Raw genomic sequence first — 23389 nt, 5'->3', positions numbered from 1 at the left:
AGTGAGCAAAAATCCCAGCACCAAAAGGGGGGACCTAGTGAATGACCTGCATAGTACTGGGACCACCGTGACAAAGGCTTCCATCAGCAACACACTACGCCGCCAGGGACTCAGATCTTGTAGTGCCAGATGTGTCCCCCTGCTTAAGTCAGTACATGTCTGGACGTGTCTGAAGTTTTCTAGAGAGCATTTGGATTATCCAGAAGACTATTGAGAGAATGTCATATGGTCTGATGAAACCAAAGTAGAATTGTTTGGTAGAAATAAAACGTTGTATTCGGAGGAGACAGTATGCTGAGTTGCATCCATAGAACATACCTACTGTGAAGCATGGGGGTGGCAACATCATGCTTTGAGGTTGTTTATCTGCAAAGGAACCAGGACGACTGATCCATCTACATGAAAAAATGAATGAGGCCATGTATTGTAAGATTTTGAGTGCAAACCTCCTTCAATAAGCAAGGGCATTGAAGATGAAACGTGGATGGGTCAGGGCAAAGGAGTGGCTTCGTAAGAAGCATATGAAGGTCCTGGATTGGCCTAGCCAGTCTCCAGATCTCAACCCCATAGAAAACCTCTTAAGGGATTTGAAAGTCTGTGTTGCCCAGCAACAGGCCCCAATCATCACTGCTCTAGAAGAGATCTGCATGGAGGAATGGGCCAACATACCACCAACAGTGTGTGCCAACCTTATGAAGACTTACAGAAAATATTTGACCTCTGTCATTGCCAACAAAGGATATATAACAAAATATTGAGCTGAACTTTTGTTAATGACCAAATACTTGTTTTCCACCATAATTTGCAAAATAAATCTTTCCAAATCAGACAAGGTGATTTTCTGGATTTGTTTTCTCCTTTTGACTCTCATAGTTGTGGTCTATGTTGTCAATTACATGCCTCTCATCTTTTTAAGTGGGAGAACTTGCACAATTCATGGCCAACTAAATACTTTATTCCCCACTGTATTCCAGCACCGAAGCCCACTAATCATCTGTAATAACACCAATCTCCATCTCCCACTTCTGAGGAAATTTCTTAAGAAAGACAAAGAAGGTCATTATAGACACTAGATATTACCCTCTTTGTGGCTCCCTCTGAGCAAATAGTGTCCAACACCACATCTCTCACTTTACATCGGGCTCTATAGGCGTGTTGGAGCTGAAAGTATTGAAAGAAGCAACTATCAGGTAGATGGAACTCTCTTTGCAGACAGTCAACGGATTTAAGACCCTCATTGCCGAACACCTGGTGAACGTACTGTATACCCATATTCTTCCAGTTCCCGAACTCAGTTTGAAAAATTCTGAGTAAGTCATTATTCCAAATAGGTGTGTACATTGATAAGTGTTCAACCTCTCTTATTTGTTTGATTTAAGCCAAAGCTTGGAAATTAAGTCCAAGATAGGGTATACTGAGACCCCCAAACCTGCCTGCTTCTAAACTTTCTACAAGGAAAGTGGCTGTTTTCACTGAAAGAGCTGTACAAGTTTAAGGAGCTCAATAAACCTCACATTGCTTTAACACAAAAATCCAGGCACACCTGAGAGCGTGAATACCTACACTATAGTGGTTTGCAAAAATATTCACCACTTTGACTTTTTACCTATTTTGTTACGTTATAAGCTGCGCTTAAATATTTTTGTAATCCGATTTGTGTGTGATGCATCAGCACTAAATAGTCCAAGATGGTGACATGAAATAAGAAAATATAGACATCAAGTTAAATTTAACCCCTTAGTGACAGAGCCAGTTTGCAGCTTAATGACCAGGCCAATTTTTACAATTCTGACCACTGTCACTTTATGAGGTTATAACTCTGGAATGCTTTAACGGATCCTGCTGATTTGAGATTTTTTTTATGACATATTGTACTTCATGTTAGTGGTAAAATTTCTTCGATATGTCTTGTGTTTATTTATGAAAAAAACGGAAATATGGCGAAAATTTTGAAAATGTTGCAATTTTAAAACTTTAAATTTTTATGCCCTTAAATCAGAGAGATGTGTCACACAAATTTCTTAATAAATAACATTTCCCACATGTCTACCTTACATGAGCACAATTTTGGAAACAAAAATTTTTTTTGTTAGGAAGTTATAAGGGTTAAAAGTTGACTAGTGATTAGAGTTGAGCGACTTTGGTAGGATCGGGTTTCATGAAACAAAATTTGTTTCAGATTAAACTGGTCGGACTAGGGCAAAAAAAGTCAGAGTTTCGTCCGAAACCCGACCCCAATGCAAGTCAATGGGGAATAAAAGTCGGCATTGAGTGGATGAATGTCATCCGCTCAATGCCGACTTTTATTTCCCTTTGGGTTGCATTGGGGTCGGGTTTCGGACGAAACTCTGACTTTTTTTTGCCCTAGTCCGACCAGTTTAATCTGAAACTTATTTTGTTTCATGAAACCTGATCCGACCAAAGTCGCTCAACTCTACTAGTGATTTCTCATTTTCACAACAAAATTTACAAAACCATTTTTTCTTTTAGGGACATCATATTTAAAGTCATTTTGAGGGGTGTACATGACAGAAAATACCCAAAAGTGACACCATTCTAAAAACTAGACCCCTCAAGGTGCTCAAAACCACATTCAAGAAGTTTATTAACCCTTTACGTGCTTCACAGGAACTAAAGCAATGTGGAAGGAAAAAATTAAACATTTAACTTTTTTTGCAAAAATTTACTTCAGAACCAATTTTTTTTTATTTTCACAAGTGTTAAAAGAGAAAATGAACCACAAAATTTGTTGTGCAATTTTTCTCCTGAATACGCTGATACCCAAAATGTTGGGGTAAACCACTTTTTCAGCGCACGGCAGAGCTCGCAAGGGAGGGAGCGCCGTTTGACTTATTCAACGCAGAATTGGCTGGAATTGAGAACGGATGCCATATTGCGCTCGGAGAGCCCCTGATGTTCCTAAACAGTGAATGCCCCCAACAATGTGTGGTGAGCACTTTGAACCTTCAAGTGCTTCACAGAAGTTTATAACATACAGCCGTGAAAATAAAAAAATCATTTTTTTTCAACAAAAATGATCTTTTCGACCCCAAATTTTTATTTTTACAAGGGTAACAGGAGAAATCATACCCCCTCAGTTGTTGTGCGATTTGTCCAGAGTACGCCAATACCCCATATGTGGGGGTAAACCACTGTTTGGCTGCACGGCAGTGCTCAGAAGGGAAGGAGTACCGTTTGACTTTTTCAATGCAGAATTGGCTGGAATTGAGATTGGACGCCATGTCGCTTTTGGAGAGCCCCTGGTGTGCCTAAACAGTGAAAAAACCCCACAAGTGACACTCTTTTGGAAACTAGACCCCTTAAGGAACTTATCTAGATGTGTGGTGAGCACTATGAACCCCCAAGTGCTTCACAGAAGTTTATAGACGCAGAGCTGTGAAAATTAAAAATCATTTTTTTCCTCAAAACTGATTTTTAGCCCGTTTTTTATTTTCCTAAGGGTAACAGGAGAAATTGGACCACAAAAGTTGTTGTGCAATTTGTCCTGAGTATGCCGATACCCCATATGTGGGGGGAACCACTGTTTGGGCGAATGGGAGAGCTCGGAAGGGAAGGAGCGCCATTTTGGAATGCAGACTTTGATGGAATGGTTAGTGGGCATCATGTGGCGTTTGCAGAGGCACTGATGTGCCTAAACAGTATAAACCCCCCACAAGTGACCCCATTTTGGAAACTAGACCCCTGAAGGAGCTTATTTAGATATGTGGTGAGCACTTTGAACCCCCAAGTGCTTCACAGAAGTTTATAACGCAGAGCCGTGAAAATAAAAAAGTTTTTGTTTTCCACAAAAGTGATTTTTTTTTCAGCCCCCAATTTTTTTATTTTCCCAAGGGTAACAGGAGAAATTAGACCCCCAAAGTTGGTAAAAAGTGGAGACCCCTCAATTCTTGCTCCAACTCTAATCCCCAACACACCCCTAACCCCAGCCCTAATCCCTAATCCTAATTCTAACCCTAATTCGCCCTAACCCTAATTCTAAAGGTACTGTCACACTTAGCGATGTACCAGAGATCCCGACCAGCGATATGACGCGGTCAGTTTCGCTGGTACATCGCTAAGTGGTCGCTAGTGAGCTGCCACACAGGCAGATCTCACCAGCGACATCACTGGGGACGGGGGTCGCTACTTACCTGTCACACTAGGCGATCCTGCGTCCTCCTGCCCGGCTCCACAGGAAGCGCCGCAAGAAGCTGACAACGAGAAACAGTCCTGGACGTTCTCGCGCGATCAGCGATAACCAGCGGGGGAGCAGGTCGTAGGTAAGTATCAGACACAGCGATGTCGCTAGCAATATCGCTATAACGTCACAAGTTATAGCGATATTGCTAGCGATATCGCTAAGTGTGACAGTACCTTAACCCTAGCCCTAACCCTAATTCCAACCCTAACTCCAACCCCTAACCCTAATGGAAAAATGAAAAAAAAAATTATTTTCTTTATTTCATTATGTTTGCCTAACTAAGGGAGTCATAAACGGGGGGGTTATTTACTATTTTTTTTATTTTGATCACTATGATAGTTTATCACAGTGATCAAAATGAATCTGCCAGCCGGAAGATTCGCGGCGGGCGCACTGCGCATGCGCCCGCCATTTTCTTCCGGATCCAAGATGGCGGCGCCCACCGGAGGACGCCGGCGGGACAGAGGACCACCGGGAGGGAATCCAGGACCACCGGGAGGTACGGGGGGGATCGGGGACCCTACTTCTTTCTCCTCTGATGTGCGATCACATCAGAGGAAAGAGAAATGAAATGCAAAATCGCGGCTTTTTGCCGTTATAGGGTTAATAACGACGATCGCAAAAGCGGGGTCAGTAAAAACCAACCCGATTCACGTTCTCTGGGGTCCCGGCAGCCGAGACCCTGGAAAAAATCCGACACTTGGGGGCGCCATTTACTTACTCCACAGCGCCGTGAATTAACGGCGCTGTGGTTTAAGTACCCTTAATTACTGCCGTTAAAAGGCATATCGGCCATCGTTAAGGGGTTAAATTAAATTTATGGGATCAAATAACTAAAAATTGGTATGTGCTCATGTAATCATCCCTTTTGCTATGATGCCCCTACAAATTTCTGGTGCAAGCAATTATTATTATTATTATTATTATAGCGCCATTTATTCCATGGCGCTTTACAGGTAAGGAGGGGTATACATAAAAACAAGTACAATAATCTTAAACAATACAAATCATAACTGGTACAGGAGGAGAGAGGACCCTGCCCGCGAGGGCTCACAATCTACAAGGGATGGGTGATAATACAGTAGGCGAGGGTAGAGCTGGTCGTGCAGCGGTTTGGTCGATCGGTGGTTACTGCAGGTTGTAGGCTTGTCGGAAGAGGTGGGTCTTCAGGCTCTTTTTGAAGGTTTCGATGGTAGGTGAGAGTCTGATATGTTGTGTTCCAGAGTAGGGGTGATGCGCGAGAGAAATCTTGTATGCGATTGTGGGAAGAGGAGATAAGAGGGGAGTAGAGAAGGAGATCTTGTGAGGATCGGAGGTTGCGTGCAGGAAAGTACCGGGAGACGAGGTCACAGATGTATGGAGGAGACAGGTTGTGGATGGCTTTGTATGTCATGGTTAGGGTTTTGTAATGGAGTCTCTGGGCAATTGGGAGCCAGTGAAGGGATTGACAGAGGGGAGAAGCTGGGGAATAGCGGGGGGACAGGTGGATTAGTCGCGCAGCAAAGTTTAGAATAGATTGGAGGGGTGCGAGAGTGTTTGAGGGGAGGCCACAGAGCAGGAGGTTGCAGTAGTCAAGGCGAGAGATGAGGGCATGGACTAGGGTTTTTGCAGATTCTTGGGTGAGGAATGAACGGATTCGTGAAATATTTTTGAGTTGAAGTCGGCAGGAAGTGGAAAGGGCTTGGATATGTGGTTTGAAGGAGAGATTAGCATCAAGGATTACTCCGAGGCAGCGAGCTTGTGGGACTGGGGAGAGTGGGCAGTCATTTACTGTAATTGATAGGTTCGTAGGGGGGGTCACGTGAGATGGGGGAAAGATGATGAATTCTGTTTTGTCCATGTTGAGTTTCAGAAATCTAGCGGAGAAGAAGGATGAAATAGTGGACAGACATTGAGGGATTCTGGTTAGTAGGGAGGTGATATCTGGTCCAGAGATGTAGATCTGTGTGTCATCAGCGTAGAGATGATACTGAAAGCCATGAGATTCTATGAGCTGTCCCAGGCCAAAGGTGTAAATAGAGAACAGCAGGGGCCCAAGGACTGAACCTTGTGGGACTCCGACAGATAGGGGGCGAGGTGAGGAGGTGGTGTGTGAGTTTACCTTAATTAGTCACATGCTTAGTGTAAGAAAGTCCAGCTGTGTGCGACTGCCTACTTATGAATCCCTCCAGCTCACACCCTGTGCACTATGGGGATTCGCCGGTTTCAGACCGGGGACCAAAGGGTATTTATGTGTTATACATACTTCCCAGCCAGTGGTCGCAGCCTCGCTCCATACACTTGTATGGAGTGAGGCCATGCCCCATCTAGTGACTGGGACAAAGGTTCACTTTTCAACAAGACAATGACCCAAAGCATATTGCTAAAGCAACACTCGAGTGGTTTAAGAGGAAACGAGTAAATGTGCTGGAGTGGCCTTGTCAAAGCCCACAACTTAATAAAATTGAGAATCTGTGGTCAGACTTGAAGATTGCTGTTTACTAGAGGAAACCAACTAACTTGGAGGAGCTGGAGCAGTTTTGCCTTGAGGAATGGTCACAAAACCCAGCGGCAAGATGTGGAAGCTCAAAGACTTATCTAAAGCGACTTGCAACTGTAATTACCGCAAAAGGAGGCTCTACAAAGTACTGACTTTAGGAGGGTGAATAGTTAGGCACACTGAAGGTTTCAGCTATTTTGTTCTATTTGCTGATTGTTTTACAGTAAAAAGAAAACCAAATGTCCACAGTTGTAGGCATGTTCTTTACATGAACTGATGGAAGCCCTCAAAAAAAAGGTTGTGAGGTAGCAAAATATGAAAAATGAAAAAGGGGTAAATATTTTTGCAAGCCACTGTATATACAGTGTCAGTATGAGCCCTCACAGTGTCAGAAATACAGCATGAACTTCCACATAGCCCTATTATATGAGTCCTCACATAGACCCCCTATACACACACATAGATGCCACACAAAAAAAAAAACAACAAACATTCTCACCTTGCTTTTGTTCCTCCAGCGCTCTGCTCCAGACTTTGCTATATACAAGGACCTTCCGCACAACAGACATGATCTAATGATGTGTCATCATATTTGTTCTCTCATGCAGAATGGTGAAAGGAGGACCCGGCGGCCCCTCCTCCACCATTATATTCACCGCTATTTGCATCCTGAAGATGGTGAGGGTGAACATTGCGCCACTTTTCTCAGCCCTTCGACTCTCTTTTCACATGGCGAACTGGAACAGCCAAATGGCCGGTTGGGGCACGGGGGCCACACTTTGCCCAGGTTTGGTCTAAATTCAGCCATACAGAAAACAGCTGTTGGCAATTAATTTCACAAAAAGCTATGTCTCAACTCTACTATAAATTCTGTATTTTTTTCTTCTGTGATGTAAAATTTTCCTTTAGCTAGTGAAATAACGTTAAAGTGAACCTATTCGGTAACATACACCCTTAAAATGCCACCAATATAATTTAGAACCACATCCCCGTACTTTAATCAAGTGTCTGGTGTGAGAAATCTCTAGAGCTAAGAGAAAACACTTGCTTCTCTGTTAGAGAAATGCCAGAGTGGCGGGAATTATTTTCTCTGACTAATGCTGGGCTGTCCTTAGGTGCTGGAATCGCGCTTACTCAAAATGGCTGACATCATCTTCACTGTGCACAGTCATAGCTTCAGTGAATGAGTTCTGGCCAGGCACCCAACGTCTGCACTGAAGCTATGACTGGACACAATGAAGTTGAGTCGGTGTGATTACAGTACCCGAGGTTGGGACTGATCCAGGGGAATAGACGTACCAAAGAACTAACTCAGGTTAATTTGCATATCATGAGCTATGGAATAAAAATGTTATTGCTGTTCATAGCTTCAGAGCTATCTCACATCAGACACTGAAAATGCCAGGATATTATATTGGTGCCAGTTTGGGGGCCTTCGGGAACCTGTTTAAAATCCAACATTTCAAATTCCCCCTTCCCACCCTCCAATGCCTGCAAGTTGAGAAGCAATGATGCGTATTAGATGGTCAGTGAACACGAGCCAAGATGGTCATGTATTGCCAAATTTAATGTGCAAGGCCAGCTTGTTACAGTATTGTTCCATACAGCCCTCTGCATTTTGTTGGAACAAACTTGAAGTCAGTCATATCTGAAGTCTGGAAGGAAATCCCCCATCATGGTGCGATTAGGTTACCACAAAAAACGCTATTAACCTGCAAATATGATGTTAATCTGCAGGTTAATAGCATTATTAACTTTCCAGCGCCCGCACATAGCCGAACGCTGTGGGGGTTGGGGGGGGGGGGAGCCGGATTACTTACCGGTAATGCTCTTTTAACGAGTCCACGACAGCACCCACTGGAGGTATCGGATCCGCCCCATTTGGAACAGGAAACCCTACAGAAAGATAAAAGGGGGCGGTCCGCCTTTCCTCCTCAGTTTTGCATTTCAGAGTACCAGGAGGACCGCCAAGGGTTAGGCAAAGTATTTGCATCTCTTAAAACTTTACTTATTTATCTTTAGCAGATACACCTTTACTATTGATATCTTAGCAGGGAGGGAAGTGAGCGGGTGCTGTCGTGGACTCATTAAAAGAGCATTACCGGTAAGTAATCTGGCTTTTTACCCTTCGCCACGACAGCACCCACTGGAGAGATTCCAGAGACCATCACCTGGGTGGGACGAACGTGCCAAGGACAGTCCTGCCAAAGCTTAGGTCAGAAGTTGATGAAAGGTCAAGTCTATAGTGATTATAGAAGGTAGAAGGGGTTGACCAAATTGCCGCCTTACATATGGTTTCAATTGGAACGTCTCCCCTCTCAGCCCAGGAGGTCGCTACTGCTCTGGTGGAATGTGCTCTGATGTTCTCCAGAGGATTTTCATTTTTCACGGAGTATGCTAAGCGAATGGCATCCCTGATCCATCGGGAAATGGTGCTCTTCATGACTCCATACCCTTTTTTACAGCTCTGAAAAGATATGAACAGAGCCCTACACTGCCTCCAGCTCCTGGACCTCTCAATATATTTTAGGACAGTTCTTCTAACATCCAAGGTGTGGAATTTCTGCTCCTCTGGAGTGGAGGGATCTTGAAAGAAGGTCGGGAGAAGTATCTCTTGGGATCTATGGAACTTTGTTGATACCTTGGGCAGGTATGAGGGGTCTGGTTTTAATATTAACCTATCCTGGTATATTTGAAAAAAGGGTGGGTCTATGGATAGCGCTTGGATATCACTCACTCTCCTAGCAGACGTTAGTGCTACTAGGAGGGCCGTCTTGAGTGACAAGCACTTCAGGGATATCGTGTATCGGCTCCAAGGGTTTTTCCATCAGGGCATCTAAGACCAGATTTAAGTCCCATGCAGGGATTGCAGGTATGTGAACCGGAGCTATCCGTTCGCAAGCTGTAATAAAACGTGAGATCCATTTATTTCCTGCTATATTATGGACGTACAGTGCCCCTAATGCGGACACCTGGACTTTCAGTGTATTTACTGCCAGGCCCAAGTCCTTTCCTTTCTGTAGAAATTCCAAGATAGGAACTATCGGAACTTCTAAAGTATGAGGCGCTGTATAAAACTGCAGGAATTTTTTTCCATATCCTTGTATAAATCTGGGTAGTGGACTGCTTCCTGCTCTGTAGGAGCGTAGCAATTAGTGTTTCCGAAAACCCCCTTGATCATAGTAGCTGCCTTTCAAATTCCACGCCGTCAAGTGTAAGCTGTCCATTTGAGGGGGGAAAAAAGGGCCTTGGGAGAGTAGGTTGGGAATCGAAGGGAGGACCCAAGGATCTGTCACCGACATGATTCGTAGCCATGAGAACCATGGTCTCTTGGGACAGAATGGTGCTATCAAAATTACTCTCGCCTTGTCCTGATTTTCCGAATGACCTGTGGCAGGAGAATTATTGGAGGGAAGGCATATGCCAGGTTGAATTTCCATGAGGCCTGGAGGGCATCCAGTATGTCTGGATGATCTGACGGAGACAGGGAAGCAAACACTTATCTGTCTGTTCTCTTTCGTGGCAAAGAGGTCCACCTGAGGTTGCCCCCATAGAGCTACTATGTCCTTGAAGACTCGGCGATTGAGGCACCACTCCCCTTGCCGAAGTGTGTGACGACTTAAGTCTGCCACTTGGTTGTTCTCTCCCCTGATATGGAGGGCCGAGAGGGACAACAAATAATTTTCAGCTAAATTTAAGGTTCTTGCCGCAGAAGACATAAGAGTCTCTGATCGAGTACCTCCCTGTCTGTTTATGTAGGCCACTGTAGTGGTGTTGTCCGACAAGATCCTGACATGCTTCTGTTGGAGCTGTGGAAGAAAATGGTGTAGAGCATAATATACCGCCGTTAATTCCTTTAAATTAGAAGAGTAGCCCCTTTCATCTCTATTCCACCTTCCTTGACAAAAGCTATTCCCCATATGGGCTCCCCAACCATGGGGGCTAGCATCAGTGGTTAGGATACAGGATGGTACTATAACCCATGGAACTCCTGAGGACAGATGGTTATCATTTCGCCACCATTCTAGAGAAGTCAAGACCTCCTGTGATAAGGTTATCTTGCTCTCGAGGTGACCACCATGTCGCTTGTCCTCTTGGAGGATCTGATGCTGCAGTGTGTGGACGTGATACTGGGCCCACCGGACTGCTTGGGCACAAGAATTGAGCGACCCCAATAGCGACATTGCCCCTCTCAGAGACATGCGTGGTCTACTTATGGCTGCCTCCACCTTCTCTTTTGTGAGTGTAATCTTTACCTGAGGGAGTAGACATCTCTGGGTTGTGGAGTCTAACTGGAACCCTAAGAACATCTGAATGGAATGCGGAACGAGTCTAGACTTCTGGAAGTTGATGATCCAGCCTAGATCCTGCAAAGATGAGATTGCGTCAGCCACGCGTCTAGTACACTGGGTGACCGAGTTCCCGATAATTAGGAAGTCATCTAGGTAAGGTACGATTAGAGTGTCTTTCTGACGGAGATAGGCCATCACCTCTGCCATTACTTTGGTGAAGATTCTCGGCGCCGTAGATAGGCCGAAAGGCATGGCCGTATACTGAAAATGACGGATCTTGCCTTCGAATACCACCGCGACTCTTAGGTACCTTTGGTATCTATCATGAATAGGAAGATGATAGTAAGCATCCTTCAAGTCAATCCCCGCCATTACACACAGGGCTGTGGAGTCGGTAAGCCAAACCTGTGACTCCGACTCCTCAATTTCCCTTACACCGACTCCAACTCCACGACTCCGACTCCCACACATATTGCTTATATTTAAGTGAAAAATTTATTGTAGTACAATGTGAACCGCAGACATTTAATCATTTTTATGATCCAATAATCAAGATATTTAGATAGAACAGAATATATATTGGTGTACTACCCGGTTTTCATTCTTTTTGGTACAGATACGATATGGATAGACAGATATGGATAAATGGATAGAGCAGATTTCTAATCTGCTTTTGCTATTGAAAACATTATCTATGAGCTCAAAAACCTTTCAGGTGATGCGGTTTTTTAAAAAGATGATCAGCTTTTGCAGCTGAAAAACGTATCCTCAAAAAACACAGGAAAAACGCTGTGTGTGAATGTAGCCTTAGATCAGGAGTAGAACAGCCATTTATAGGACATTTCATAACTTTCCCAAACTCCTATGAAAAAATATTCAGCACATCCTGCATTGAATTACTGTACCCAATATATTATATATTTTAGGAGTCGGAGTCGGTCCATTTTATACCGACTCCAACTCCGACTCACCAAAATGAGCACCGACTCCACGACTCCGACTCCACAGCCCTGATTACACAGTTTGGAAAGAGATGTTTTATAGTGGATCTGATTGATTCCACTTTAAACTTATAATTTTTTATAAACATATTAAGCTTCCTCAAATTTATAATTGTCCTAATGTACCATCTGGCTTGGAAATTAAAAACAAAGGAGAGTAGAACCCTCTACCTTCCTGTCCCTCTGGGACTTCTACTAAAACCCCTTTAGATAGTAGGCTCCGAATCTCTACTTCGAGGGCCTCTTGTTGAACTATAGAGTTAAGGCGGGTTATGATAAAGAAATCATAAGGGATCTGAAGGAATTCTATTTTCATTCCCTCTTTAATTATACTTCGAATCCATGGACTCAAAGTTATTTGTTCCCATTTTGAAGAAAAAATGTTTTTAAACTACCCCCTACCGGGGGGACTGATTGTTCAGTATTTATTTTCTTTTTGGAATGTTGAACCCCTAAACATGCTACCCTTCTGTTTTTCTTCCTTTGTGGGCCATCTATTTGGTCTATCCGCTTATCTCCTTCTTCCAAACGGTCGCCTTTTAAAGGTTCTCCTGTAGAAAGGGACAGAAGAATCAGGCAAGGCCTTCTTCCTTTCTTTCGCTTTGGGGAGTATATCATCTAGGGCTTTCCCAAAGAGAAACTCACCCTCGCACGGGGTTGCACAAATCTTAGATTTTGATTGCGAGTCCCCCTTCCAGCTCTTCATCCATAGTGCCCGCCTGGCGTTGTTTACAAGACCAGCCGATCTTGCTGCCAGCCGCAGAGTGTCTGCCGATGCATCTGCCATGAAGGCTGCCGCCCCTCTAATTAATGGAATAGCGGCCCGTAGTTTTTCCCTAAACACCTTCTGCTCGATTTGTTGATCCAGTTGGTCGAACCATACGAGCATAGACCTGGCGGTGCATGTGCTGGCTACTGCTGGTTTAAAAATGCCTGTGGTAGACTCCCAAAACCTTTTTAATGATGACTCCGCTTTACGGTCTAGCGGGTCCACCAATAAGCCTGCGTCCTCAACCGGAATAGTAGACTGCTTCGAGGTAGAGGCTACAACGGCATCAACCTTTGGAACTTTGGTCCACTTTAATAGCTCGTCATCGCTAAATGGATATTTCCTCTTTGAGGCCGATGGGAGAAAACTTCTCTGATCGTGTTTTTCCCACTCTCTCTTTATTATGGCCTTAACTGCCGGTATTACTGGAAACGCTCTCCTCTTTTTTTCCGCCAACCCCGCAAAATTATTTCTTGTGCGGTTTGGGCAACCCTTGTCTCCTCGCACCCCATAGTGTTCCTCACGGATTTGACCAAGTTATCCACACTATCCAGGGGAAAACATGATCGTCCCTCAATATCCGATGGTGACGATGTTGTGAGTGAAGAATCAGAGATTACCCCTTGTTCTTCATCTGACTTTGAGCTGAGGGTCACTTGTTTCTTACTCCTAGTTTCTGGGGGAGTACTGGTACGGGTGAAAGCCTGTATTTCCTCCCTAATTATGGCCCGGATGTCCTTTGATGACACTGCCGACCCTTGTCTAGTCTCTCTGGTGCATTGTTTACAGAGCTTTTTGGGGTAGGAGTCAGGGAGAGGCTCAGAGCATAAAGCGCATTCCTTGTGTTTGGATTTCTTGTTTTTTCTTCGCCTGGAAGAGGGGAGACATGGCGAAGGGAGGAGGGAGAGGTCAGCTTAATAGGCCGAGTATATATATTGCACACTCACCCAGTGAAGCTTTTTATTACCGGATCAGATGGCTGAGATTCTGTCCTAGGTCTTGACTCTCCCACCTCGCTCCTGCGGGCGGTGTCTATCCTGGTAGCGCGGTCCCTGGAGGAGCTGCCCCCCGCAGAGTCTCCTGCTGGAGCGTGCGCTTCTGCTGGGGATGACATGGCTTCCTGCCGCTGAACTGCGGCACTCGTTTAAATAGATCTCTTCCCTCTCCTTTTTTTTTTTTTTTCCCTCTGTGTCCCAGAAGTCGCTCCTCCTCCCTGGGTTCCCACGCATGTGCCGTCGCGTTCCTCAGCCATTCTGCCCCGGAAGTTCACTCATTACTTCCGGGGCCTAGGAGCCTCTGCACCGGCCGACTACCGCGCCGCAGCACTTGTATGCGGCCCGCCTCTCTCCCCGCTGCCTCTCTTTTTTTTTTTTTTTTTCTTCTTCGCGCCACTGGCGCACTTACCCTGCAGCAGCGGCTTCCGTGCGCTTGGTGCCACCTGGCGCGCTCCTAGGTGAGACCGGGCAGCCCCTCCCGGACCCGGTCATCACCTCCAGCTGTCAGACGAGGGAGGAGCCGTCTAACGGAGTCTACCCCGATGCTGCTTCCGGACCGCAGCCCCTGCCGTTCTCAAGGACACCGTGCAGGCGGCATGCATTTGGCATGTTCTTCCTGAAGGATCATCCTAAGGTTCCCTGGGAACAGGAAACCAAAACTGAGGAGGAAAGGCGGACCGCCCCCTTTTATCTTTCTGTAGGGTTTCCTGTTCCAAATGGGGCAGATCCGATACCTCCAGTGGGTGCTGTCGTGGCGAAGGGTAAAATTAACTTTCTTCCCCTTAGCAGAGTTACTGTGTCAGGTGGTGACAGGTTCCTGATAAGTGTTTCAAAAGAATTTGCAGCAGAATGTCTGTCTGCCTCTAGCCATTCCCCATCCATAGAACTTTATGAGCACCAACCGTTACATAAAAACTCATACCACAAGATATGGCCTTCCCAAAACCCTGTCTGATGACAAATGCACATATAGCAGGATGCAGCAGGCTTCCACTAGTAAAGGCAAGGAGCAGCACAGGTGCAGAGTACTGATAAAAACAACCACCCCACACCTACCAAACCATAGAGGGGTTGGCTGCCTAGTAGAAAAAATGCACATAGATAAGGCTTGCATAGGACACCAGTCACACATGTAGGTGTGATGCAAAGTGTCTGGCTTGCAACCTATTAATGACGCCCATAGTATTCTCAGTCAGGCTGCTCCAGCACTATAATATGCAACACACAGTGACAAACGCCCCAATAGACCAAGCCAACAAAAAGAGGCCCAGCTGCATCCTGCAAAAAATGATATAAGTGCAAAAAATTAATGCATACAATGAGTACATTAAATGAGGTATTAGTTAATATTTTGGCTTATTGGGGCGTCTATTATAGTGCTGGAGCAGCACGAATACTATGGGCATCATTAATAGGTTGCAAGCCAGACACTTTGCATCATACCTACATGTGTGACTGGCGTCCTATGCAAGCCTTTTCTATGTGCATTTTTTCTACCAGGCAACCAACCCCTCCATGGTTTGGTAGGTGTGGGGTGGTTGTTTTTATCAGTAGTCTGCACCTGTGCTGCTCCTTGCCTTTATTAGTGGAGGCCTGCTGCATCCTGCTATATGTGCATTTCATCAGACAGGGTTTTGGGAAGGCCATATCTTCTAGTATGAGATTTTTTGAATTCTTTCTATGTTAGCCACAAACCATTACATCTCAGTAATGGATAAATCAATATTCACTGAAGACATTTTTTACTTGTGAATAGTGTGGAGCATTCCGATACTGCAAATATCGGGTATCGGCCGATATTCGCTGTATCGGAATTCCGATACCGAGTACCGATATTTTTTCAATATCGGATACCGGAATCGGAAGTCCCCATAATGCAATGAGCCACTGTTGTGGCTGTGATTGGCTGCTGAAATGATGTCATCATGATGCGCGCTCTGTGCGCATCATGATGCGCGGTCTGTGCCGACTGCGGGGGGCCTGTACCGACTGTCGGGGGTCTGTAAAGGCCTGTCGGGGGCCTGTGCCGGCTGCCGGTGGTCTGTTCGGGTCTCTCGGGGGCCTGTGCCGGCTGCCGGTGGTCTATACCGGCCTCTTGGGGGTCTGTACAGGCCTTTCGGGGGCCTGCGACGGCTGCCGGTGGTCTGTACGGGCCTCTTGGGGGCCTGTGCCGGCTGCCGGGGGCCTGTGTCGGCAGCCAGTGGTCTGTACGGGCCTCTCGGGGGCTTGTGCCGGCTGTCGGTGGTCTGTGCCGGCTGCCGGGGGCCTGTGCGGGCCTGCCGGGGGTCTTGTGTGTGTGCAAGCATCGTCCGATGGGACTACAAGTCCCATCGGGCGATGCCTGCTACAATGACAGTGAGTGACACATTAGCCAATGATGGGACAGTAGTAGTCCCATCATCCGGCTAATGTGTTGAAAGTAAAAAAAAAAAAAAATACTATATACATACTACATTCATACAACATACATACATACATACTACATTCATACAACATACATACATACTACATACATGCTACATATATACTACATTCATACAACATACATATATACTACATACATACTACATATATACTACATTCATACAACATACATATATACTGCATACATACTACATTCATACAACATACATACATACTACATATATGCTACATTCATACAACATACATACAAACTACATACATGCTACATACACTCACTGGCCACTTTATTAGGTACACCTGTCCAACTGTGTGTTAAGACTTAATTTCTAATCAGCCAATCACATGGCGGCAACTCAGTGCATTTAGGCATGTAGACATGGTCAAGACAATCTCCTGCAGTTCAAACCGAGCATCAGTATGGGGAAGAAAGGTGATTTGAGTGCCTTTGAACGTGGCATGATTGTTGGTGCCAGAAGGGCTGGTCTGAGAATTTCAGAAACTGCTGATCTACTGGGATTTTCACGCACAACCATCTCTAGGGTTTACAGAGAATGGTCCGAAAAAGAAAAAAAATCCAGTGAGCGGCAGTTCTGTGGCCGGAAATGCCATGTTGATGCCAGAGGTCAGAGGAGAATGGGCAGACTGGTTCGAGCTGATAGAAAGGCAACAGTGACTCAAATTGCCACCCGTTACAACCAAGGTAGGCAGAAGAGCATCTCTGAACGCACAGTGCGTCGAACTTTGAGGCAGAATACAGCAGCAGAAGACCACACTGGGTACCACTCCTCTCAGCTAAGAACAGGAAACTGAGGCTAAAATTTGCACAAGCTCATCGAAATTGGACAGTAGAAGATTGGAAAAACGTTGCCTGGTCTGATGAGTCTCGATTTATGCTGCGACATTCGGATGGTAGGGTCAGAATTTGGCGTAAACAACATGAAAGCATGGATCCATCCTGCCTTGTATCAACGGTTCAGGCTGGTGGTGGTGGTGTCATGGTGTGGGGAATTTTTTCTGGGCACTCTTTGGGCCCCTTGGTACCAATTGAGCATCGTTGCAACGCCACAGCCTACCTGAGTATTGTTGCTGACCATGTCCATCCCTTTATGACCACAATGTACCCAACATCTGATGGCTACTTTCAGCAGGATAATGCGCCATGTCATAAAGCTCGAATCATCTCAGATTGGTTTCTTGAACATGACAATGAGTTTACTGTACTCAAATGGCCTCCTCAGTCACCAGATCTCAATCCAATAGAGCATCTTTGGGATGTGGTGGAACGGGAGATTCGCATCAGGGATGTGCAGCCGACAAATCTGCGCCAACTGTGTGATGCCATCATGTCAATATGGTCCAAAATCTCTGAGGAATGCTTCCAGCACCTTGTTGAATCTCTGCCACGAAGAATTGAGGCAGTTCTGAAGGCAAAAGGGGGTCCAACCCCTTACTAGCATGGTGTACCTAATAAAGTGGCCAGTGAGTGTATATACTACATTCATACAACATACATACATAGTACATACTACATAGATACTACATGCTACAGACATACAACATACATACTGCATACAATACATTCATACATTCATATAATACATACATAGACATACAGTACAAATAACATAGAGTACATACTCACCATCACTTGTCACTTTGATCCCCAAAGCCAGTGTCATCTATGAAAAAATATGAAAATAACAAACAAGCCATATACTCCCTGATCCGCAGAAATCCACGAGGGTCCCACGCCGATTTCCCGTGGAGAACAGCAGCATCAGCTGATGCGACCGCTCTCTAGAGGCTTCAATAATCCAATGACGGGAGGTAGGTATCTTTCCGCACTGTATTCCTCAGCCACTGTAAAAAAATAGTCCCTAGTCTCACTTTATTGCAAAAGCTGCGTGGGAACTTTCTCACACAGCAATGCCAAAAGTGAGACTAGGGACTATTTTTTTTACAGTGGCGGAGGAATACAGTGCGGAAGGATACCTACCTCCCGTCATTGGATTCCTGGAGCCCCGTAGAGAGCGGTCGCATCAGCTGATGCTGCTGTTCTCCACGGGAAATCGGCGTGGGACCCTCGTGGATTTCTGCGGATCAGGGAGTATATGGCTTGTTTGTTATTTTTATATTTTTTCATAGAGGACACTGGCTTCGGGGATCAAAGTGACAAGTGATGGTGAGTATGTACTCTATGTTATTTGTACTGTATGTCTATATGTATGTATTGTATGAATGTATTGTATGCAGTATGTATGTAGTATGTTGTATGTCTGTAGCATGTTGTATGTATGTAGTATGTATGTAGTATATATGTATATTGTATGAATATAGTATATATGTAGCATGTATGTTGTATGAATGTAGTATACATGTAGTATGTATGTAATATATATGTATGTTGTATGAATGTAGTATATATGTTATATGAATGCAGTATATATGTAGCATGTATTTAGTATGTATGCATGTTGTATGAATGTAGTATATGTAGCATGTATGTAGTATGTATGTATGTTGTATGAATGTAGTATATATGTAGCATGTATGTATGTTGTATGAATGTAGTATATATGTAGCATGTATGTAGTATGTATGTATGAATGTAGCATGTATGTATGTATGTATGTATGTTGTATGAATGTAGTATATATGTAGTATGTATGTAGTATATATGTATGTTGTATGTATGTAGTATGATGTTTTTTTTTGTTTTTTTTTACATTCAACACATTAGCCGGATGATGGGACTACTACTGTACCATCATAGGCTAATGTGTCAATCACTGTCATTGTAGCAGGCATCGCCCGATGGGACTTGTAGTCCCATCAGACTATGCCTGCACACACACAAGACCCCCGGCAGGCCCGCACAGACCACCGACAGCCGGCACAGACCCCCGAGAGACCCGTACAGACCACCGGCAGCCGGCACAGGCCCCCGGCAGCCGGCACAGACCACCGACAGCCAGCACAGGCCCCCGAGAGGACCGCACAGACCACCGGCAGCCGGCACAGGCCCCCGACAGCCGGCACAGGCCCCCGAGAGGCCCGTACAGACCACCGGCAGCCGGCACAGGCCCCCCGGCAGCCGGCACAGATCACCGACAGCCAGCACAGGCCCCCGAGAGGCCCGTACAGACCACCGGCAGCCGGCACAGGCCCCCGACAGGCCTGTACAGACCCCCGAGAGGCCCGTGCAGACCACCGGCAGCCGGCACAGGCCCCCGACAGTCGGCATAGACCCCCAAGAGGCCCGTACAGACCACCGGCAGCCGGCACAGGCCCCCGACAGTCGGCACAGGCCCCCGAGAGGCCCGTACAGACCACCGGCAGCCGGCACAGGCCCCCGACAGGCCTGTACAGACCCCCGAGAGGCCCGAACAGACCACCGGAAGCCGGCACAGGCCCTCGACAGTCGGGACACACCCCCGAGAGGCTCGCACAGGCCCTGCCCGCACACACAGACACGCACAGTGTCCGCCCACACTCTTCCCCCCTCCCGAACAGGATGTACAAGGCAAGAAAGGGTTTTTTTTAATACCGATATTTCTGCCCCAATGACTTGAATGGGACTTCCGGTATCGGAATCGGCGATACCGATACTTTTTGGGGTATCAGGCCGATCCAATCCGATCCGATATTTCGGAATATCAGATGGTATCGCTCAACACTACTTGTGAATTAAAAATATTAAGAATGAAAGATCCAGAAAAGGAAACAAATATATAAGATATATATAAGATATATGTAAGCTATATTACAAAACTTATTTTTCTCTGCATTACTAATTTAAGTTATATGTAAAAAAAATTAAAACGACTTAATTTTTAAAACTATGAAAAGAAAAGGGATGAATATTACCAAAAGAATAAGCCTATCTTGTTTGAACCTTCAAATATTAATATTCCAGTTGGTGTTAATCCAAGCGCATAATCACAGCCATCTTTACCCTAGAAAACAAAAACAATTAGAATTAGTATGTTCGAGAACGAAAAATCCATGTAAAGATGTCCGAATTCTTAAATTTTTTCAAAAATACAAAAATAGACATCTTTTTAAACATTTTCCACACTCAATTTTCTTCATTGTTTTGTTCTAGAGTGTGCATTTCATGTTTCTGCTGCTCCTGACATAGATCTGACAGCACATTGCTCCTGGCTCTCTCAGCATTCCCCTCTCTATTTTCACAGTGTAAGGGTTCGCGCACATTTGAACATATATTTTGAAAAAAAAAAAAAAACGATCCCATTCTCGCTCATCTACCCATCTAGGAGAGCGGGATAATTTTTTCTCACTTGTTGTTCGTGTGCTGTCCATTTACAATTTGTTTTCTTACTCAACAGCTATTAATCATTTACAGGACTATTTATAGATTTCTTCTGTAAAAAAAATTATAGCGTATCCATAAAAATTTGATTCCACTCTGATGGTCCATATGAGATTTTTGTTCTCGCACTGTCCGACTTCAGAGTGAAAGCGCAGCATGTTTCAATTTTTTCTATCATGCTGAACACAACTGACAAAAATATGCAGATCTGCACTGTCTCACTGAATAAACTGGTCAGAGTGCAATCAATTTTATATAGGATTGCACTTGACCTTTTTATTTTCAAGTGTGAGTGAGCCCTTAAGGCGACCCATACACCGTAGTTTGGAAAGACTTGATTCAAGCAACACGTTTTTCTCCTAACCCAACTACGCACGCTCTGCAGAGAATGCCCTTTTTTTCCTCAGAATCTAGTTGGATAAACACAAGGGTGGGCTGCGCTGCTGGAGTGAATCAATTCTTCAGAAAAATTGATGAGGAAAAGGCTTTTTATTCACAACGCTTTTCAACCCCATACAGGCATTTTTTTTTCAAGAGAAAAACAAAACTATATTTACACTTTTTCTTACTTTGACATCTGCAAGTACAACAACACTAAACAGCTGGATGATCATCTGGGCCCTGGAATTTGGCAGATTTAGAAAATATCCATCAAATGTGTATGGGTACTTTAGAGATACTATCTGGGAAGGGGAAGGAGTTTGTGAAATGCATATCTGAGTGTCAAGAAATGTGAAAAATCGAATTCTTAAAGGAAGGCATATCACTCAAGCTGTACTGTAGCACCAAATAGATATGGAGGAAAGAACAGACAAGGCAGTCGAAATGGCAAGAGGTGAATCACGTAGGCCAATGTATTGTCCCGACACTGTTGCCGAGTACCCCGGAACCAGGGGCTTCTTCCCTGTACCTATCCCTAATGCTAAGGGAACACTTGCTTGCCCTGTCCCCTGGATTACTTCTAATGGTGAAGATGTCAGTGCCACGTAGCTAGCCTAAGTGCCTGAATCCTGTCCTTTGTCTGTACCCTTCACCCACCCAGGGAAGAGGATAGTAGTAGTAGTGTACCATAATACACCAACCAGACTAGCAAGGTAATACGAACAGGGGTAATGAAAAATACAAACATACAGATATAATACAAATGGAAATTCAGTGGCGCTTGTGTATGAGTGTAATTCCAGCAGAAAACACTAAGACACCTGTCACAAGGGTGTCAAAGAAATAAGGTAAAATAACTAATAATATTAGTGTGCGCTTGGAACACTCAAAGAAGAGGGAAATCTAAATTCGGTGGTTATAGAAAAAAAAAACAAAAAAAAAAACCTCTTATAAGTGCTCTTTATGTAGCTGGATAATAGCGAGAAAATAGCAATTAGTAATAGTCAATTGTAAGACCTCAGAAGAAGTGCTTAAGGGAAAAAGAATATATATAGATGCTGGTGGCAATCTTAGTTCCAACCTGAACAATCACAAACTAAAAAGGCATGAGTGAGGGTAAAAACCTGAAATCACTGAACAGGTTATACACTCACTGGCCACTTTATTAGGTACACCATGCTAGTAACGGGTTGGACCACCTTTTGCCTTCAGAACTGCCTCAATTCTTCGTGGCAGAGATTCAACAAGGTGCTGGAAGCATTCCTCAGAGATTTTGGACCATATTGACATGATGGCATCACACAGTTGGCGCAAATTTGTCGGCTGCACATCCCTGATGCGAATCTCCCGTTCCACCACATCCCAAAGATGCTCTATTGGATTGAGATCTGGTGACTGAGGAGGCCATTTGAGTACAGTGAACTCATTGTCATGTTCAAGAAACCAATCTGAGATGATTCGAGCTTTATGACATGGCGCATTATCCTGCTGAAACCACCATGGTTACTTACCGGTAGCCGGTTTTTCCGGAACCCATGACAGCACCACATGAGAGAGGGATCCACCCCGCCAGGACAGGAACCTACTGAGACATAAGGGGCGGCACCTCTCCCCCGCTTCAGTTGGGTTACAGAGCATTGAGAGGACTTCCCGGTTAGTTACATGTTTATCCAACACCACAACACTCAAAACACCCTACTAATTGTGCACACCATACAGTGAAAAAGGGGGGGAATGTACGGGTGCTGTCATGGGTTCCGGAAAAACCGGCTACCGGTAAGTAACCATGGTGGTTTTCCCTTCACCCATGACAGCACCACATGAGAGATTTTTGGAGACTTCGAAACACCTTAGGGAGGGACCACCGCTTGCAGCACCCTTCTACCAAAGGTTAAGTCAGCAGAGGAGGATAGATTTAATCTATAGTGCTTAAAGAAGGTTGAAGGTGAGGCCCAGGTAGCGGCCTTACAAATTTGTTCGATTGATACCTCTGCCTTTTCAGCCCAGGAGGTCGCCACGGCTCTGGTGGAATGAGCCTTGATGCCGTCAGGAATCGGGATACCACTAGCTGAATAGGCTACACTAATGGCTTCCCTGATCCATCTAGCAATAGTCCCTTTTGAAACCCCATAGCCTTTCCTGGCACCCTGAAAAGCTACGAATAGGGACTGTGACCTCCTCCACTGGCTAGTGGCAGATATATATTCTACAAGAGCTCTTTTAACATCCAGACTATGGAATTTTTCCTCCCCCAGATTTTTTGGATTTTCGCAAAAGGATGGAAGAACAATTTCCTGACCCTGATGGAAATCTGACACTACCTTGGGCAGATAACTGGGGTCTGTTCTTAACACTACCCTATCCTGAAAGACTTGCGTATAAGGAGGATTTACTGAGAGAGCCTGTAAGTCGCTTATCCTGCGGGCTGATGTGAGGGATACTAACAGGATCGTTTTTAGGGTCAAAAACTTTAGGGGTAGCTGATGTAATGGCTCATACGGTTCTTTTGTAAGG

General features: G+C 45.0%; 1 protein-coding gene across 9 annotated transcripts in view; it reads right to left on the bottom strand.

Moving 5' to 3' along the window:
* EPB41L4B (erythrocyte membrane protein band 4.1 like 4B) overlaps positions 1 to 23389 on the bottom strand; it is a 1031490-nt gene that overhangs the window by 732829 nt on the left and 275272 nt on the right. For all 9 annotated transcript variants that reach the window (XM_073587745.1, XM_073587749.1, XM_073587750.1 and 6 more), the window contains one exon: positions 20029 to 20117. In XM_073587745.1, the coding sequence (XP_073443846.1) occupies positions 20029 to 20117 (89 nt within the window). The remainder of the gene's footprint in view (positions 1 to 20028; positions 20118 to 23389) is intronic.

Source organism: Dendrobates tinctorius, unplaced genomic scaffold (genome assembly GCF_039654945.1).
Source record: "Dendrobates tinctorius isolate UK_male_01 unplaced genomic scaffold, ASM3965494v1 ptg000102l, whole genome shotgun sequence".
Classification (NCBI taxonomy): domain Eukaryota; kingdom Metazoa; phylum Chordata; class Amphibia; order Anura; family Dendrobatidae; genus Dendrobates; species Dendrobates tinctorius.
This window is presented reverse-complemented; position numbering and strand designations above follow the sequence as displayed.